We start from the raw sequence: 17957 nt of genomic DNA, 5'->3' as shown, positions 1-17957 counted from the left end.
CCACCATCATTGGTTTTTCTTTTCAGGAAACGGTCCATGTTTGCCAAAATAAAATACCTGTAAAATGAAATACAGCATCTAGCCTTTATTGCGTGAAGACGAGACGCCCGAGACGTTCTCCATACCGGAAGCACTTCCGATCAACCAAATAGGGCCAATGGCGAAACTGCAAATACGGAATCTGCTAATGTCACGGGTAGAAACCCTCACATCATTTCCTAATTCTTCTTTAAACCCAATCTCTCTTTATTTTCATTCTAAACAGCATCATTCCAATCACAAATTAATACAATACCATTAATATAACTTTTTTTCGCGAGGTAAATTTTGTGAACACTCGTGAGGTAAACGAATAACTTGCTTTATCAGGTTGGTATGATATTCGTGGGCCACTAGGTTGCGCCTTGCGGCCCCACTGATGGGTCGCGGCCCACCGGTTGAGAATCCCTGCTATAGAAGACATCGCTTTCTTGGCACTTCCTGAACCCTCCTGTTTAGCAGTACTTGGACAAAATATTATGGCATTTTACATAATCTCAACCAATCAAATTTGCCACTCACATGCACCACCCATGTGATTTTTTTCTCAGGATTGCATGGGGAAGGTGTTCTATGAACTTTTATTTTTTTATTTTCACGATAATCTCCACAATTATGCTTGAACATAACAGTTAAAACCGGTAAGTTGTTATCAAAGGCTGGTAATTAGACTAAAAAAAAAAAAAAAAAAAAATCTCACTTTTCTATATATTTTAGGCTTATAATTAAAAATTTCATTGTGTTTATAACTCTTATTGGTGATTACACACTTGCACTTCTATGCAACATGCATTGTTTATTCCATTTGTTATTTTGTTAAAACTCGACTGCTCCCTCCCCACACACCTGCCCCCCTTCTCCCCACACAGATCGATGAGTTCATTGAAGGAGCTGTAAAACCCCCAGCAAACAAATACCCCATATTTTTCTTTGGAACCCATGAGACGTGAGTATTGTGCCTGATTTTGCGAGTGACCCTTTTTAAGTGTATAAAACCACCGTTTAGAGGCCATTTTTCCCCGCAAAGCGGGGGTTGGCCTTTTCAGGGACCGTGGTTGTTGTTGTTTTTTGGTCCCCTTTTTGAAGCAATGTTTTACGGCCGGATGCCCTTCCTGACGCCAACCCTTTTTGTCGCCTTTTTACGACAAGCAGGGAATTACCAGTGAACTGGTACTCAATTAGCCGATCTCGGAAGGATGACAGGCTGAGTCAACCCCCCTGGCGTTAATTCAGCGATCGACCAGGATTCGAACCCAGGATCCTTGGATCCTAAGCCGGCACCCTAGCCGCTAGCCCAACACCAGGGATATAGGGACCAGGGATAAGTGTATACTGTAATATATTTGCTTGTGGGATAACGTTATGGTGAAATTATTTATTTATATGTTTAAATTTAATGCAGAGCTCATATGGATGGTGTGACTTTGCTGCATGATAAAGGTCCAATAAATTTGTTTTTGTTAGGTAGGGCAAGGGTAAGTTTGTATGTTGTGTTTGCAATGACCTTTTTCGTTCACAGGTAAACCGCGGAGAGTTTTCTCATTTGGCGTGGAATATTTTATGTCTGGTGCTGTCCATGTGTTTAAAAATGTTTTGTTGGTTATTTGTGTTGATGTTTCCTTGCTTTGCCATTGGTTTGTGTTTTAGGGCGTTCCTTGGAGGAAAAGACATTTTCCCCTACCTTCAAAATAAGCACAAGTTTGGCAAGGCCAATAAGCGAAGAGGGTTTAACGAAGGCTTGTGGGAGATTGAGAACAATCCAACGGTGAAATTTGTCGAGTACAGGGTGGGTATATTTGATGACCTTTTCTTCTCGAGTGCCCAAACTGTTTTCGCTTTCAAAACGCAAGTCTCTGCTCTGATTGCTTTGTATTCTCCATCTGGGAAAGTGGAAAAGTATGATTTGATTGAGCTTCTCCAACCATTTGGATAGAAATAGCTGCCAGGTCTTCAAATCCCGCTCTGCTGAATGGTTGTTTCTTCTATCTATTGTCTTTACCTGGTCTTTTTTGCTGTGGATTGTCTTTTACTGTGGATTGTCTAACCATAACAAACTTAACCTTCTCTAAGGAGGGGACCAGCACTGATTTATTCAAACTTAGGCCAGTCAGTATCGTTGCATTTGTAACTAAACTAATGGAAATTATGCAGCCAACATTTTAAATCCTTGTTTTACTTCCCTGTTTATTTTCCATTTTAAATCCTTGTTTTAACTTTGTTTGACATGTGCAAGGCGGCTTTGAAGATTGACACTAACTTTTTTATTTATTGTAGAACAGATGTATATGTATGTGTAAATACAATGCCTTCAGAAAGTAGTCACACCCCTTGACTTTTTCACATTTTGTTGTGTTACAGATTGAATTTCAAATGGACTAAATTGAGATTTTTTGTCACTGATCCACACATAATACCTCATAATGTCAAAGTGGATTTTTTTTTCTTCAGAAATCTCAAAAAAAAGAAAAAAAAGAAAGACAGAAACATCTAATTTAGTAAGTATTGTCGTGCGGACCCTTCGGTTAATACCAGGGCTCGTGGATGGACCAGAACGGCTTTACTGGAGGGGACGACCAAACACAGATTCGGCTATAAAACGCGGGAGGAAGAAGGAAAGTGGAAGCTGCGGTAAAAGCGCTTATCTTCAGCGAACCGACGGCAGCTACAGGGAAATTAATCAACTCGACAAACACAAGATTTAATGTACAAAAATAGACACGTTTATTCCCGGCACCCGATAACAATGAAACGCGACGGCAATCAAATACAAGTCCTAATTTGGGATCCCACACACCGCACTTCAAATACGCCACACAGGAATGGATTACGAAAGGAAATGCCTCGTCGTGTAATGTTCTGTGGTGCGTCCTTATCTGTCTGTGGTCTGTCGTCCCCACTTGGTTCCAAGCTCCAAAGCACCGCGAAGGCCCGAGCCAACGCCCACCCCAGGCTCCTCGTCGACCGCCCACCAGATCTGTGCACCACTCTAAGCTCCAAAGCACTGAGCACCGCTCCGAGCACCACGCAGATGGCGAGCCAACGACCACCAGGGACCTCCCAAGACCAAGCAGGGAAGCGCAGAGAGCACAAGACAGCCAGAAAGCACAAGGGTTCGAGCTGGACGTGCAAGAGGGCCAGAGGGACGTGCTGCGCAAGAGAGACCTGGATGTGCAAGACTTGTAAGAGGCAAAATGTCGTTCGGCGCGCCCTGATATAACCTGGGCGGTGACGTCAGCCCCGACACGCCACCAACCAGCGCCCTCCACCGAACCTTCCAGCTTCGTGCCTCCCGCACTCGTTGGCTGGAGGTTCGCGCCCACCGCGCCGACCAATCACAGGCCTGTAGCATGGTGATAGCTCGTGCTACTCGATGTGGCTAGGCCTGCCGGAGGTGTAGCTGGCTGCGGCCCAAGCGGCGGTGCCCCAAACTGGCCTCTTGCCTGTTCTCTTCCGAAGTCCTTGTCAGGGAAGGGAATTATTTAATGTTGTACTAAGGGCCTGTCTAAGTGTTTAAATGAAGTCCTTGTCAGGGAAGGGAATTATTTAATGTTGTACTAAGGGCCTGTCTAAGTGTTTAAATGAGTGCATTGCCATAAGGGACAAAGGTGTGATTACCAGGTGTGACACACAGGGGCTGTTATCTTTAATCCCTACACTATCTAACACTCAAACATCCTGGTATGTTCACAAGCAGACATCTTAACCCGACAAACCGAACTAACATATAACTTATTACAGGTAGATTCCCTATCGCGACAGACGAAGCATGTTACCTATTAAGATCTACCTGACTCTAGATATTGCTTTACCCTACCGACATAACAGTATTTAACCCCCTAAGGAAATGTTTAGTGGAAGCATCTTTGCCAGGGATTAGAGTTTTGAGTCTTCTTGGGTATGTCTGTATCAGCTTTGTGCATCTGGATTTGGGGAATTTCTCCCATTCTTCCTTGCAGATTTGCTCAAACTCTATCAAGTTCAATGTGGAACCATCATCTTGTGATCTTATTGTCCCCCGTCGCACCGCGGAGCGAAAGAGGGACGATGGTTTTCCCCTCCGTCCGTGTGTCCGTCCTTGCATGCGGGCATGCGTGCGTGCGTGCGTAAGTGAAGGACCGCCTTCAAATTTGGTTTGTGGGTGCAACCCACGTCAAAATCCAAGATGGCCACCGCCATGTATGTCTGATGCCATGTATGTCTGAAACTTGTGAGCTGAATATCTTGAAAAATAAGCGAAGTACCAACTTCTAATCTGGTGTTTGGGTGTACCTCGGCATAAGGAAGAACGCTATTGAAAATTGGGTCGCCACGTCAAAATCCAAGATGGCCACCACCATATATATGTCTGAACCTTGTGAGCGAAATATCTTGAAAAATAAGCGAAGTGCCAACTTCTAATCTGGTGTGTGGGTGTATCTAGGCACACGGAAGAACGCTGTTGAAAATTAGGTCACCACGTCGAAATCCAACATGGCCACCGCCATGTATGTCTGAACCTTGTGAGATGCATATCTTGAAAAATAAGCGAAGTACCAACTTCTAATCTGGTGTGTGGGTGTACCTCGGCATAAGGAAGAACGCTATTGAAAATTGGGTCGCCACGTCAAAATCCAAGATGGCCGCCACCATATACATGTCTGAACCTTGTGAGCGAAATATCTTGAAAAATAAGCGAAGTACCAACTTCTAATCTGGTGTGTGGGTGTATCTAGGCACACGGAAGAACGCTGTTGAAAATTGGGTCGCCACGTCAAAATCTAAGATGGCCGCCACCATATATATGTCTGAACCTTGTGAGCGAAATATCTTGAAAAATAAGCGAAGTACCAACTTATAATTTGGTGTGTGGGTGTATCTCGGCATAAGGAAGAACCCTATTGAAAATTGGGTCGCCACGTCAAAATCCAAGATGGCCGCCGCCATGTATGTCTGAACCTTGTGAGCGGAATATCTTGAAAAATAAGCGAAGTACCAACTTCTAATCTGGTGTGTGGGTGTATCTAGGCAAAAGGAAGAACGCTATTGAAGAAGAACGCATTATGTTTTGCACTCTGTCAAAGCGTCTTTGGGCTTCCTGAAAAGCGCTATATATAAAATAAATGCATTATTATTATTATTATTATTGAAAATTGGGTCGCCACGTCAAAATCCAAGATGGCCGCCTTGCGTCTTCCACTTTGTCAACTCGCATCACTTCACCGACGGGGGACCGAGGCGTAACGCTTGTTTTATTTGGACCACTCGAAGAACATCTGGTTTACAATTGATGAAGATGTCAAAGCACATCTTGAAATAGTTGTGTTCCAATCCTAAATCTTTATATGCAGGTTTTATCAATGTGTGACAGCATCAATTGGGCAAATGGGTTCGTTAGCAGATAAATAATTCAAATAAAATAGGTTTCATTTACAAACCTGTACATTTTGGTTTAAAGAATAAAACATTCCACATCATCCTTGAATCATGTTTAAAAAAAAGTTTCGTTTTGATGGCTCTTGTAAATAATGGCTTAAAACCTTTTATCACTTGATTTTGAACCATTTTGAAGCGAATGAGACCAAGGCAAGAGAACAATAATGTTTATTTATATATATATATATATGCACTACCGGTCAAAAGTTTTAGAACACCTCAATTTTTCCAGTTCTTATTGAAATTTACGCAGTTTAATGTCTCGATGTACTCTTAAATTAAGCACAGAACAAATAAACAATTGGAGATAAAAAAGAAATCACAGAATCATTTTGTTTAAAAAATTTAATTCAAATTTTTGACTCAGCAAAGTAGCCACCTTTTGCAGATATAACCGCCGAACACACTCGTGGCATTCTTTCTGCAATGGAAATCAAATATTGCTCGGGAAGTTCTTCCCAACACTTGCAGAAGTTCCCACAAATATGTTGCACTTGCAGGTTGCTTTGCTTTCACCCTTCTGTCCAGTTCATCCCAAACCAGCTCGATGGGGTTTAAGTCTGGAGACTGTGCTGGCTATTCCATGATTTGAAGCCTACCATCTTGTTCTTTTCCTCGAAGGGAGTTTTGACATAGCCTGGAGGTGTGTTTAGGGTCATTATCTTGCTGTAGGAGGAACCCCTGACCAACTAGGCATATACCAGAGGGTATTGCATGGTGCTGCAAAATGCTGTGGGAGCCCTTTTGGTTCAGGGTGCCAGTCACTCTGTGCAAGTTGCTGACTGGATCCAGCAAAAGAGCCCCAGACCATCACGCTTTCTCCTCCATGTTTGACAGTTGGTGTCACACACTGAGGAACCATCCTTTCACCAACTCGACGGCGTATAAAAACCCTGCGTGATGAACCAAAGATTTCAAATTTTGATTCATCGGGCCATAAGACCTTCCAGTCTTCAGTAGTCCACTGGCGGTGCTTCATGGCCCAGGCAAGCCTCTTTTTCTTATTTTGCCATCTTAGCAATGGCTTTCATACTGCCACTCGACCTGTCAAACGTTGACATTGAAACTCGACCTTCCATTGCTAAGATGTACACACATATATACAGACTTGGCATTTAATATGGAATATTTATTTTGTGGGGGTGAACTTACTTTTCAAGATGTCTTAGAACCAAAAGTTCATTTGAATTATGTTGAAATTATTCTAGATTTTGTTAATGTGACCTTTAAAAGAAACAAAAACAACATTTGACATTTCGAAACAAATAAATTGATCCTTGAAAGTGATGTAAACTGATATCGAACTCAATTCATGGACAGTACTGTGTTAAACTTCTGTACGTTTTCCAGAAGTATCTCTTTATTTTGCACATTAGCCAAAATTTTTTTAAACAAAAACAAAAGTTAAATTACGACTGGGATTACGGACAGTAAAATTACAGTTCAGTACTTCGTGTAACCCCCAGGAGCATTCAGGAGAGCACGTGCACGTTGAGGCATGCTGTTCACGAGATTTGCCAAGGTTTGGACAGGAATCGCTTGCCATGCAGTGACAATAGCCTGCTGCAATTCACGCACAGACGTCGGCTGCTGGTCCAAGTGGTCGATTTGACGCGTTAATTCTGCCCACAAGTTCTCGATCGGATTCATATCCGGGGACATGGCAGGCCACTCCATATGCTCTACACCATGGTCAGCAAGAAAGTGTTGGATCATGCGAGCATGATGAGGCCATGCATGCATTGTCATCTTGGAAGTCAAAGTTTCCTCGAAAGGCTGCACGAGCAAATGGAAGCAATGTTTCTTCCAGAATGGCCCTGTACTTGAACTGGTTCAGGTTTCCATTCAGAACAAACAGGTCATTTTTGCCCCCTGCATGAAAAGCAGCCCAAACGGTCACCCCACCACTTCCAGCTTGGATTCTTGGCACTATACAATCTTTGTTGTCGGCTTCATGCACTTGTCTGCGCACTCGGACACGGCCATCTTGACGATAGACCAGAAATCTAGACTCGTCATTGAAGATCACGTGATTCCAGTGTCCTGGCTGCCATTGACGGTGCTCTCTGGCCCACTGCAATCGGCGCTGGCGGTCTTGTCTGGTCAGGCGTGGCTTTCTCAGGGGACGCCTGGCACGATAGCCTGCTTGAACCAGTCGTTGGTGGACTAGCCTTCTGGATACAGGCACATCCGTCAGTTGCTGCCACTCCTCCCGAAGCCGATTAGCTGACTTGGTACGGCCATTGCAGACTAACCGGTAAAGCTGGCGATCATCTCTCCTTGTGGTTCTGCGGGGACGCCCTGGCCACGGTATTGGATTAGGGACACTCCTCTGAGCATTTCGTTTCAGGATCTTTGACACCTGACCTTGAGTGATGCCATACTGCTGAGCAATAGCATGCTGTTTCATGCCGTAATTTCGTAAAGCCACCACTCCATGACAAACAGCATTGTCGAGTTGATGGACCATCTCCAGAGGAAGCGGCAATAACCTTTGGAGACGTGCAGCAGTTGTTTTCCACTAATACAGAACGCAACAACCCTTGTATACCCGACTGTGAAGCCAATCATCAAATGCACCTGTCCGTACATTTGGCCACGCCACCTGTGATATAATCCTGTTGTTGACTTCTTGCTGCGACAGACAATCAGTGACATGGTTCTTTTAACAAATAAATCACCAAAGTGTAAAAGAAACTCACCAGATTGATGTACTGAGTTAAGAAAGTAAAGCCAAGTCAAGAAAAAAAGAAAAGTCCATATTAAATGCCAAGTCTGTATATATATATATATATATATATATATATTGTTGCGGTTTTTAGAACCCTCCACTTTGTAAATATTTGTAATAATCCCTTATAAATAATCCCCTGTAAATATTCCCACTTTTGTGTGAAGGTCAAAGGTCGCTCCCTAGTTAGGTCATATTGCAACACGTAGAACACCATAGGATCTTCTTTAGTTATTCCATTAGTATGTGTTTCAGGTAAGGATCTGTTCCCAATAGGTTGACTCTGCGTTGCCTAAATCAAATAACCTAGGCCCCTTCTCAAATTCCCATCCTATTCATTTTGCGGCTTTACCCTCTCCAAATTGTATTACGCGCCTCTGCCAGCCGCAGCCGCCTCAGTGTTCGCTGCCTTTTGGTTGTTCGCTGCCAGCCGCCATAAGCCACGCGGCCGAGTTGGAGAAAAAGGGGGAGGAGCGCCAGGAAGGAGGCGTGGCCCACCAACGCACCATCAAGGGGTGGACCGGTGAGCCCTCACGACCAATCAGGGCCAAGGCAGCTCACCGATGGGTGTATCCAAAAAGGCAAGCGGCTTAATACGCGATCGGCCAATATAAGCGGCCGCGTGGGACTACTCGAGGAGATGAGCCAGGGAGAGAGAAGGAGTTGAACATCAAGAGACGTGCCCGGGAGAGCCAAGGAGACGAACGAGCAGATGAGCGCACATATTCCGTACGCAGTGTACCAGCTTCCCCCCCCGCTATATAATTGTCCGGTCGCGTTCAACGACACGTGGAGCTGTTGCCGGGTTTCGTCTCGAACCCAAAGCGTGGACCGGAGCGCGAGCTTGGAGCGGGACCTCGACGCCTGTGCCATCTGCCGGACCTTCCTTCCCTTCCATCTGCATGAACCTTCTCTTCCTTCCCACCACCACCACCCATTCGTGTAAGTGTGTTTGTTCTGTCCTGGGAGTGTTATATAAGACTATAAGGCTGCCCTGTGTTACTGCTTCTTCCTCTTCAACTGTACATTACCTTTCGCTTCCTCTTCTAGTATTGTATAATACATTCTGTGTTCCTCCTTATTCTTTGGGTTTTCCTCTCATCCGGTCGCTTTAGTCTTTTCCCAATTGAATACTGGTGGCACGATATAGGAACCGCTTAGAATCGGGTTTAGACTGCCGCTAAACGGCTCGAGCTTCGGATTGCTAAACCGCTCGGCAATATTCCATCTTGTCCGTGGCTCGGGCAGGAGTATCGCCCTGCTTCCGAACAGAAGGAGCGCGATATCTTGTAAGGACTCGGACGGCCAGCTTAATAGACGAGGGGATTAACCCCCCCCCGCCCCCTCAGTAAGGGGAGCGCTGTAACCCGAGATCCGCAACAATTGGTGTCGGGGAGTGGGATAGGACCCGAACCAAATTTCTTATAACATCTAAAAAATTTGGTCAAAATTAGGGGCGGCAGAAATTTATTATTAACAACCAAATTTATATCGTGCCATGGATGGTCAAGGCGATCGGATGCCGGTGGGGGAGATAGAAGAGGAAGAGTTGGAGTCGACTCAGGAACCCAGGGAACAATTGGGGGGTAATGGAAGAGGGGGTTGAAGAAGGTGTGGTCGAGGGGGTTGCAGGCGCGCAAAATGGCGGCACCTCGCACGTGGTCGCGGCAGCACAAAATGGCGGCGGCGAGAGCCGAGCCCGCGGTGCCAGCGGGTTGGGACCGGTATGTGCTCCTAGAACAACTACGAGCATCTATAGAAATGCAGAGAGAGGAAGCAAGGGGTACCAGTGAGCAATTGAAAAATGAGATGGGAAACCAAATTGGAGGATTGAGAAATGATGTGGGAAACCATTGAGAGACAGGTTAAGTAATTTGCAAGATAGAATGGGGGAGCGATTAGAAAGCCAAATTGGGGGGCTAGAAGGCAAATTGGGAGGATTAGGGGGCCAATTGGAGGACATGAGTAGCCAAATGAACGAGGGGTTAACGGGGCTGGAAAACAGAATGGCCGCCCAGGAGGACCAAATGGAAGGGATGAAGAACGGGTTAACAGGGTTAGAAGACAAGATGTGAGGAAAATTGAGGGAAATGGGGGAGCAATCCGCCCGGGAAATCAAACAAATGGGGGAGCAGATAGAGGAGGTAAAAATCGGGCTAGAAACCAAATTGGACACCCACAAGGGGGAGCTGGAACAGATGAGGGAGGCATCCACCAAGGAAATAGGAGAGATGGGGGAGGATATAAGGCGCGGGGTGAGCGAAGAGGTTGGAGGAGTACGCGATGAGGTAAAGCAGTGTGAGGAGCGCATGGAGAAAAAGGTGAGGAAGAGTACGGCTAGATTACAGGGGGGCATAGAGGATCTGACGCAAGGAGTAGAGCAGCTGACAGTGGGACAAAAGGAGTTAGGGGAGCAGGTGGAAAAGAACACAGCCGTAATAGGGGGGCTGAAAGCAACACAGAAAGAGATTAAAAAGGAACTATTAGCGACGAAGAAAGAGTGCCAGATGGTGCACAAGGGGCTGACAAAGAGGTTGGAGGAGGTGGTAGAGATGATGGAGACGAAAGAACGAGAAGTGAGGAAGCACATAGAGACGACCAAGGTAGCATTAGAGGAAGAAATTGTGGGGGCGCACCGGGAGATAGAAGAGGTGAAGCAGAAGTTAGAGGAAGTGGAAGAGGGGGTGAGTGAAATTAAGAAGAGACGGAGGGAGACTAAAAATGAAATAAAGGAGGAGGTCATGGATTATGTATAAGGTCTGTGCTCAAATCGTGATGATGTACTTGCTAAACAGATAAAGAGTTTGCAGGTGGCGGAGGAGGAGCGACGAGGAAGAGGCGCCGAGGTGAGTGGCGATATGTTCAGTAATGCATATGGTGTGAGGGGAGGTTCAGTGAGCTTGGGGGTCGGAATGGACCCGGGCGTTCGTGAGAGGCCAATGGTGAGGTGTGCGACTGGTCCGGAGTGCGTGGAAAGAGGATGTGTGCAAGGAGGTCCGGTTATGGGGAGTGTGAGGGGTATTGGTGAGCAAGGGTGTGCGAGTATGGAGTGGGGTTGCGGAGGGGCGACCTAGGCATCGACACCGACAGGGGTTGTTTTCAGAGGGACCGGGGACACACCAGAGCCCCCTGGGAATAGTGTACTGTGGGGGCCCGAACGGTTTGGCCCCGCGCTAACCCTGCAAGGAGCGACCCATGGTGTCCGACCTTCGGGCACCCACAAGGTCCCACTCGCGCCGTATGACGGTAAGAGTGATCTGCGGGCGTACCTGGCGCAGTTTGAGTATGTGTGCAGGGGTAACGGTTGGAATCCGGACGAAGGTGGAGTACACCTTGTGGGGGCACTGCACGGCGCGGCGGCGGAGGTGCTGACGGCGTTACCGTCGGGTGCTCTCACCCTGCCAGCACTCCGCGTGGCCTTAATTAACCGATTCGGCATCGAACAGCAGAGCGAGCTTGTTAAAGCTCAGCTCGCGCAGCGCAAACGCAAGCCCCAGGAGACCATCGGGGAACTTGCCCATGACATTCGCCGCGCAGTAGGGATTGCACACGCGGACATGGCAGCGGGTTCCCAGGAAAGCCTGGCGCTGGATCACTTTATCCAGGCCTTCCCAGATCCGGAGCTCCAACAACAGCTTGCCATGTGGCGCCCGCAGACCTTGAGCCAGGCGGGTGACGCTGCGTCCCGTTGGGAAGCAGCGAGGCCCCTGGCCCGGGAAAGGGAGTGCCACGCCGTGGTGGTGTGCCAGGTAGGGCCCGTGATGGGTGGCGGCCCCCCTAGGGGGTTCGCCCCCGAATGGGGTGCTGACCTGGAGAGCATGGTCCGCAGGCCGGGTGAACCAGTGTCTGGCGGGACCTGGACCATGGCAGGCGGCCCCGGAGGTGGCCCACAGTGGGCCACGATCAAAAATGCCCTAATTCGGACATTCAGGGGGGGGGGGGGGGGCAATTTGGAATTCAGGAGGCAAGCACCTTACTAGGTGAGGTGCTATAATTGTAGTCGGCTGGGTCACCGGGCGCGAGAGTGTCGAGCTCCGCGCCGGGACGGACCCCGACAGCCGGAACCATCAACTCCGCCTCGTACGGGTCGGGTTAGCCGACCCCATACACCCCCCCGCCAGGAAGAACAGATTGGTTTATTAATTATTTACACATTAAGAAGAAGTACAGAATACACAGGGCAGCCTTAATAACAGTCTTATACTTATCCCCAGACAAACGGGCCCGCACACACACACACTCACACGGGGATGTAGATGGTCGGGGTTGAAGGTCTAGGGATGATGTCCACAGCTCGCTCCGGTCCCCGACTCGCACCACGAAGGAGATGGTAGACGGCAGGCAAGCTCTCCGCATGTCGTTGGCGCGGATCGGACAATTATATGGGAAAGGTGAGCTAGGCTGGGCGGTTATTCCACGGCTTAGGCCCTGTCCTGCTGCTTACAGCTGTGCTCGTACGTAATAAACGAACCAGCTGGGCTGTTATACTGGCGGTCTCAGCAAGCCCAAAGCCAAACCCCCATCGAGTTCTTGCAATCAATGCCAAACGTGACAATCCTGTCACAAAGCGCTTATACTCTCCAGTCCTTGGTAATGCACGAATATCCTTAAGTGCTCATAAACGGCATAAGTCCTTTTACCAAGCCAAGCACGATTCCGTCAGTCCTCCTTTCCGCACAGTCCTTTTATCACGCTCTCCACTTGCGAGTCCTCTCAATACAAGCTTGCTCAGTCCTTATCACGCGAGTCCTCTGGAAGGGCTTTGTGCTCGTGGTTATATATCGCCGCTTAGCGAATACCCTAAGAGATAGATGGCTTGAATCAGAATTTTAGGTAAATATGGTTTGACAACCATTTTCTATGTAAAAAAAGGTGCTGATTCCAAAAAAAGCAGTCTTATTAACCCCAAATAAGACAAAATTGACATTTTGGCCTTTTTTGACCCAAATTTTGACCATATTTGGCCAAATCCGCTTTTCTTTCTGAAAAATATAATATTTACCCACAATTATTGTGTAATATATCAAATGAAAGCGCTTTACCTATAGAATACAGATTTGAAGTCAAAACGGAGATAGCTGATGTCGTTTTTGTGATATTGTTAATTTTGGAGTAAACATTTTGATTTTTTTCATATTTTTCTGAAAATTAATTATGTTTATGACCCGTAGGAAAAATATAAACATCTATTAATTCCTTATATTATATATCAAAAAATACCGTACATCATGGAGATTGCAAATGTGAAATCAGATTTGAAAATGATTAACTTTTAGGGAAACAACAACAACAACAACATGCATTTTAAAAGGCCATTTTCCCTGCTAGAGTGGGGGTTTGCCTTACGGTCCCCATGACAATCTTCTCCATTTTTCCCTATTTTCTGCATCTCCTTGTTAACCCTCTTGCCCGCATTTCTTCTTCCACCATCTTTAGCCAAGTCTTTCTCGGTCTTCCCCGTCTTCTACTTCCTTCTACATTCATTTCCATCACTCTTCTCAACCAGTCACTTTCATCCTTCCTCAACACATGACCAAACCATCTCAACCTGTTCCTCTTCACAGCATCAATCACAGGCTCTATTCCCATCATCTTTCGCAATTCATCATTTGGCTTCCTCTCTCTCAACGATACTCCGCACATCCGTCGAACCGTTCGCATTTCCACCCTTTCCAAACTTCGTTGCTGCTCTACGTTCATTACCCATGTCTCGCTCCCATAAATCATAACACTTCTCACACATGCAGCATACACCTTTCCCTTCAGCTTCAACGACACTCCCCTCATCATCAGCACGCCACTCAATTCCCGAAACTTCTTCCATGCACATCTCACTCGAGCAACCATTGCCGAGTTTGATCCACCTTCTCCATTCAGCATGTCTCAGAGGTAACAAAATGTTTTCACACCTTCCAGCTTCACGCCATCTCCAAGATCCAACTCAACATTTCCTCCATCTGCAGCTCCCTCTGTGCACACCTTACATTTGAATGTAGCTGCCACACTGGTTAATGACCCTCTCAGACCACTGCATTTTTGATGAACCCACTCAGCGCACATTGTACACTGAATGGAGTTCACTCCGACACCCTTCCCACACACAGCACAGGGCCACTTCCCAGTTCTTTCCACCTCACCACATGCTTTACCACTTGCCATCACCTTCGTTTTTCCGATATTCACCTTCAGACCTTTTGTCTCCATACATTCCTTCCACATGTTCATATTTTCCTTCAGTCCATCCATACTTTCCGCAATCAACACCAGATCATCTGCATACAACAACTCCCACGGTAAACCCTCCTTTACGTTCTGAGCCAGCACCTCCATCACAGCTACAAATAGTCGTGGACTTAGTACCGACCCCTGATGCACTCCCACCTTCACCTCAAACTCACCACTGTTCCCGTCCTTCGTCCTTACAGCTGTGCGCGCTCTTTTGTACATTGCCATCACTACTCTGATCAACCATTCCTCCACTCCTAACTTCCTCAATGCCCATGTCAATACTTTGCGTGGAACCCGATCGAATGCTTTCTCCAGATCAACAAACCCAAGAAACAACTTCTTCCTCTTCTCCATGTACTTCTCCTGCAACTGCCTCACAATGAAAAGCGCGTCTGTCGTTCCTCTTCCTGGCATGAATCCAAACTGCATTTTGTCGATCTTCACTTTCTTCCTTATCCTTCTCTCCAACACCCTTTCCAATACCTTCATTCCATGCTCCAATAACTTTATCGCTCGGTACGAACCACACTCCAGAGGGTCACCTTTCCCCTTGTATAGAGGGACGAGGATACTCAGTTCCCAATCCACTGGAATGCGGCCTTCTTTCACCACCAGATTACAGATCTGTCATTCTCTTCACACCCCAACTTCCTGCTGCCTTCAACATATCTCCCACAACTCCCGTCGGCCCTCCCGCTTTTCTACCCTTCATTGCTTTTATCGCTTCCTCAACTTACTTCTCAGTTATCTTCTCTGCCGGTCCTAAAACTGAGTTACTCTCTATGTTGCCATCCCATTCATGCTCTGTATTCAACAGCATTTCCATATATCTTTTCCATCTTCCTTTAATTCCATCTGGGTCGACAACGATTTGTCCCATTTCATCCTTCAAGCAACTCACCCCCATCACATCGCACCTCTCTTTCGGTATCTGCTTTGCAATCCTGAATACCGCTCTCTGACCTTCTTCCGAATCCAAGCGTTCTCCGAACATTTTCCTCTATGCCTCCTGCACCTTTGCTGCCTCTTTCTTTGCAGCCTTCTTGGCTGCCTTATAACTTTCATGCTCTGCCTCTTCTGCCCCCGTACCCTTCGCCTTCTGCCACTCCTTGAACTTCTTCGTCTTCTCGTCAATCGTCTTTCCGACTTTGTCATGCCACCACCATGTTTCCGAGTGCCTCGGTGGTCCTTTTGTCCATCCACACACCTCACCAATGGCTCCCAACAGACTATCTTTCATTGACATTCAACCACTTTCAAGCTCAACCACATCATCCTCGACCATACTCAGCCTCTCTTTTAATGCCTCCCTCAATGTGACCTCTTTAAACTTCAACACCTTCATTCTCGGTTGGTACTTCACCCACCGAGCTCTCCTCGCACCTTTCACCCTTATATCGCAGACAACCAAGTGGTTCTGTGAAACGGCTTCCTCCCCCGGGATCACTTTTGTGTCCCAGAGGCGCCCCCTATCTCGCCTACGCACCATCAGGTCGTCAAAGGTTGTCGTCGACCCACCTGACGTGCATGTAACAATTTTATTGTCCACTTTCTGGAACTGAATATTACAAATCGATAAACCAGCTCCATCAGCAAACTCCAAAATCCTTTCACGTTCTCCATTCCTCACACCGTATCCGTCACACCAATGAACTCCCTCAAAACCATCTATACTCCTTCCCACATGTCCATTTAGGTCTCCTCCTACCACATCTACTTCCTTATCTTTCATGTTTTCCATCAGCTTCTCCATCGCACACCAGAACTTTTCCTTCTCTTCATCGCTCCGACTGATCTGCGGAGCATATCCCGAGATGACGTTCACTTAGAGCTTTCCAATCATCATTCTCACCATCATCAACCTTTCACTCACTCTAGTCACACTCACCACATTGTCTACAAACTCCTCTACAACTGTCTACAATTGCATATAATATTGCATATCTTAAAGCAATGTATCAACCAAAACTGCATCCTCATCGTTGATTTGATCATATTGTTAAGGTACTTTCCATGCTGTTGCAGGCATTGTTGTTCGGGAATGAGTGCTTGTTCAGGTATATGTGCAAAATATAGTGTGTGATGTTCCATGTGCATTGTGCTGTCACAGAGTGAGAGTGCAGACGAAGCATGCAGTGAGAGCGCCAATGACGCACCTAGTGAGAAGAGTGAACAGGAAAAACCTGGCTCGGATTGGGAAGATGACGGTGCCTTTCAGGACAATGATATAAAGAAACCAAGAACACCAGAAGGTTTGGAGGTAATTCCTATTTTTGTTTTTCTTTTTTCATGTCATTTTTTTTTTATTGTTACAGTTAACAGACCTGGTTTGAATCCGGTGAGTCACGTCTAAATTACCATGATGATCCCTCGTCTCAGAAACCTCTCGGATTTCATGTCTAGAGCCGCGTTACCCTGCAGACAGTGGTCATTGGTACGAACAAGTGCCGTGGCGGATCGTATCTTCGGCCAAGCAACCGAGTCACGTGATGCAATATTATCTAATCAATCAATCTGCCTTTAACAGGATAGAGCCTTGAGATGAAACTATCAGAACAAAAAAAAATCAAAAATAGACCACGCCAGGTTTGTAAAGTCAGGTTTTTGTGATTGATTCAGTAACAGTGTCATGAATGTACAGGGAGCAAGCAATAAACAACAATCACACAGTGAGAATTGCTCTGCAATGCATGTCCCAAACTGGTCCCAATGAATGTTCTTTAAAAAGTGATCAAAATATCAGATTGATTTAAAAAAAAGGTTTTAATTAAAAGTTTGAAAACTGATGAAATGCCCTGAAAGTCGATCTTCTTATGTAATTTATCATAATCTTCTTCTTCTGTAATTTTGAAGGAAGCGACTTTGACCTCTGCACGGCAGCAAAGTTAAAGTATTTTTGCATTCGTTATTTTATTGTGCATGTGTTAATGTGTGTTTTCTAGTTGGTGTTGATTTGCAATTCATGCAAACTTGTGTATAATTAATCGTTTTCTGTTCGCACCGCGTGCGCGGCCTGGTCACTCTCGGCTTCCCTCCCCCCATCGGTGTTTTGTGAATTAAAGTTATTTCCTTCGCTGTATTATTTCTTAGATTTTCACTTCTCCCCCTAATTTCCCCGAACATCTACCCATTGTCTAACGTTTTAAATACAAAAAAAACCAATTCCTTCTGTCCTCGAGGCACGTGTGCTCGCTGTCTCGCCCGCCTCATTTATCTACTTCTCTTTCACGTCTTCCTTCCATCTCCAGCTGAAACTCGCCCTTCCATTTCTAGTTTCCTTCATCTCATTTAACCCTTTCTCCTTTCTCTGATCCATGCCCTTACTTCAGGGACTTTTCCCAGATTGTTTTTCATGGTTTTCTTTAAATATGTTTAAACTTTCCCCTGCAGTATTTTATTCAACGGTTTATAACAACACGCTGTTTTTCTTCCTGTTTAAAAGGCTTTTTTCAATTTCCTCTTCAAATCATTCCATTTCAAAAAAAAAATTCAATCTCCTGCAATCATTCCTTTCTACATTCTCAAAACTCACCTTCATTCCACCCCT

The 17957-nt window shown here is 46.1% G+C and overlaps 1 protein-coding gene across 1 annotated transcript in view; it reads left to right on the top strand.

The window, feature by feature from the left end:
* The window catches only part of LOC137412501 (uncharacterized), a 163080-nt gene that overhangs the window by 12434 nt on the left and 132689 nt on the right, over positions 1–17957 (top strand). The window contains exons 2-4 of the mRNA XM_068097815.2: positions 909–985; positions 1687–1825; positions 16521–16670. Of these exons, the coding sequence (XP_067953916.1) occupies positions 909–985; positions 1687–1825; positions 16521–16670 (366 nt within the window). The remainder of the gene's footprint in view (positions 1–908; positions 986–1686; positions 1826–16520; positions 16671–17957) is intronic.

This window comes from Myxine glutinosa, chromosome 7, assembly GCF_964187855.1.
Source record: "Myxine glutinosa chromosome 7, kmMyxGlut1.1, whole genome shotgun sequence".
NCBI lineage: Eukaryota > Metazoa > Chordata > Myxini > Myxiniformes > Myxinidae > Myxine > Myxine glutinosa.
Note: the sequence above shows the minus strand (reverse complement) of the source record. Positions and strands in the feature narration are given on the sequence as shown.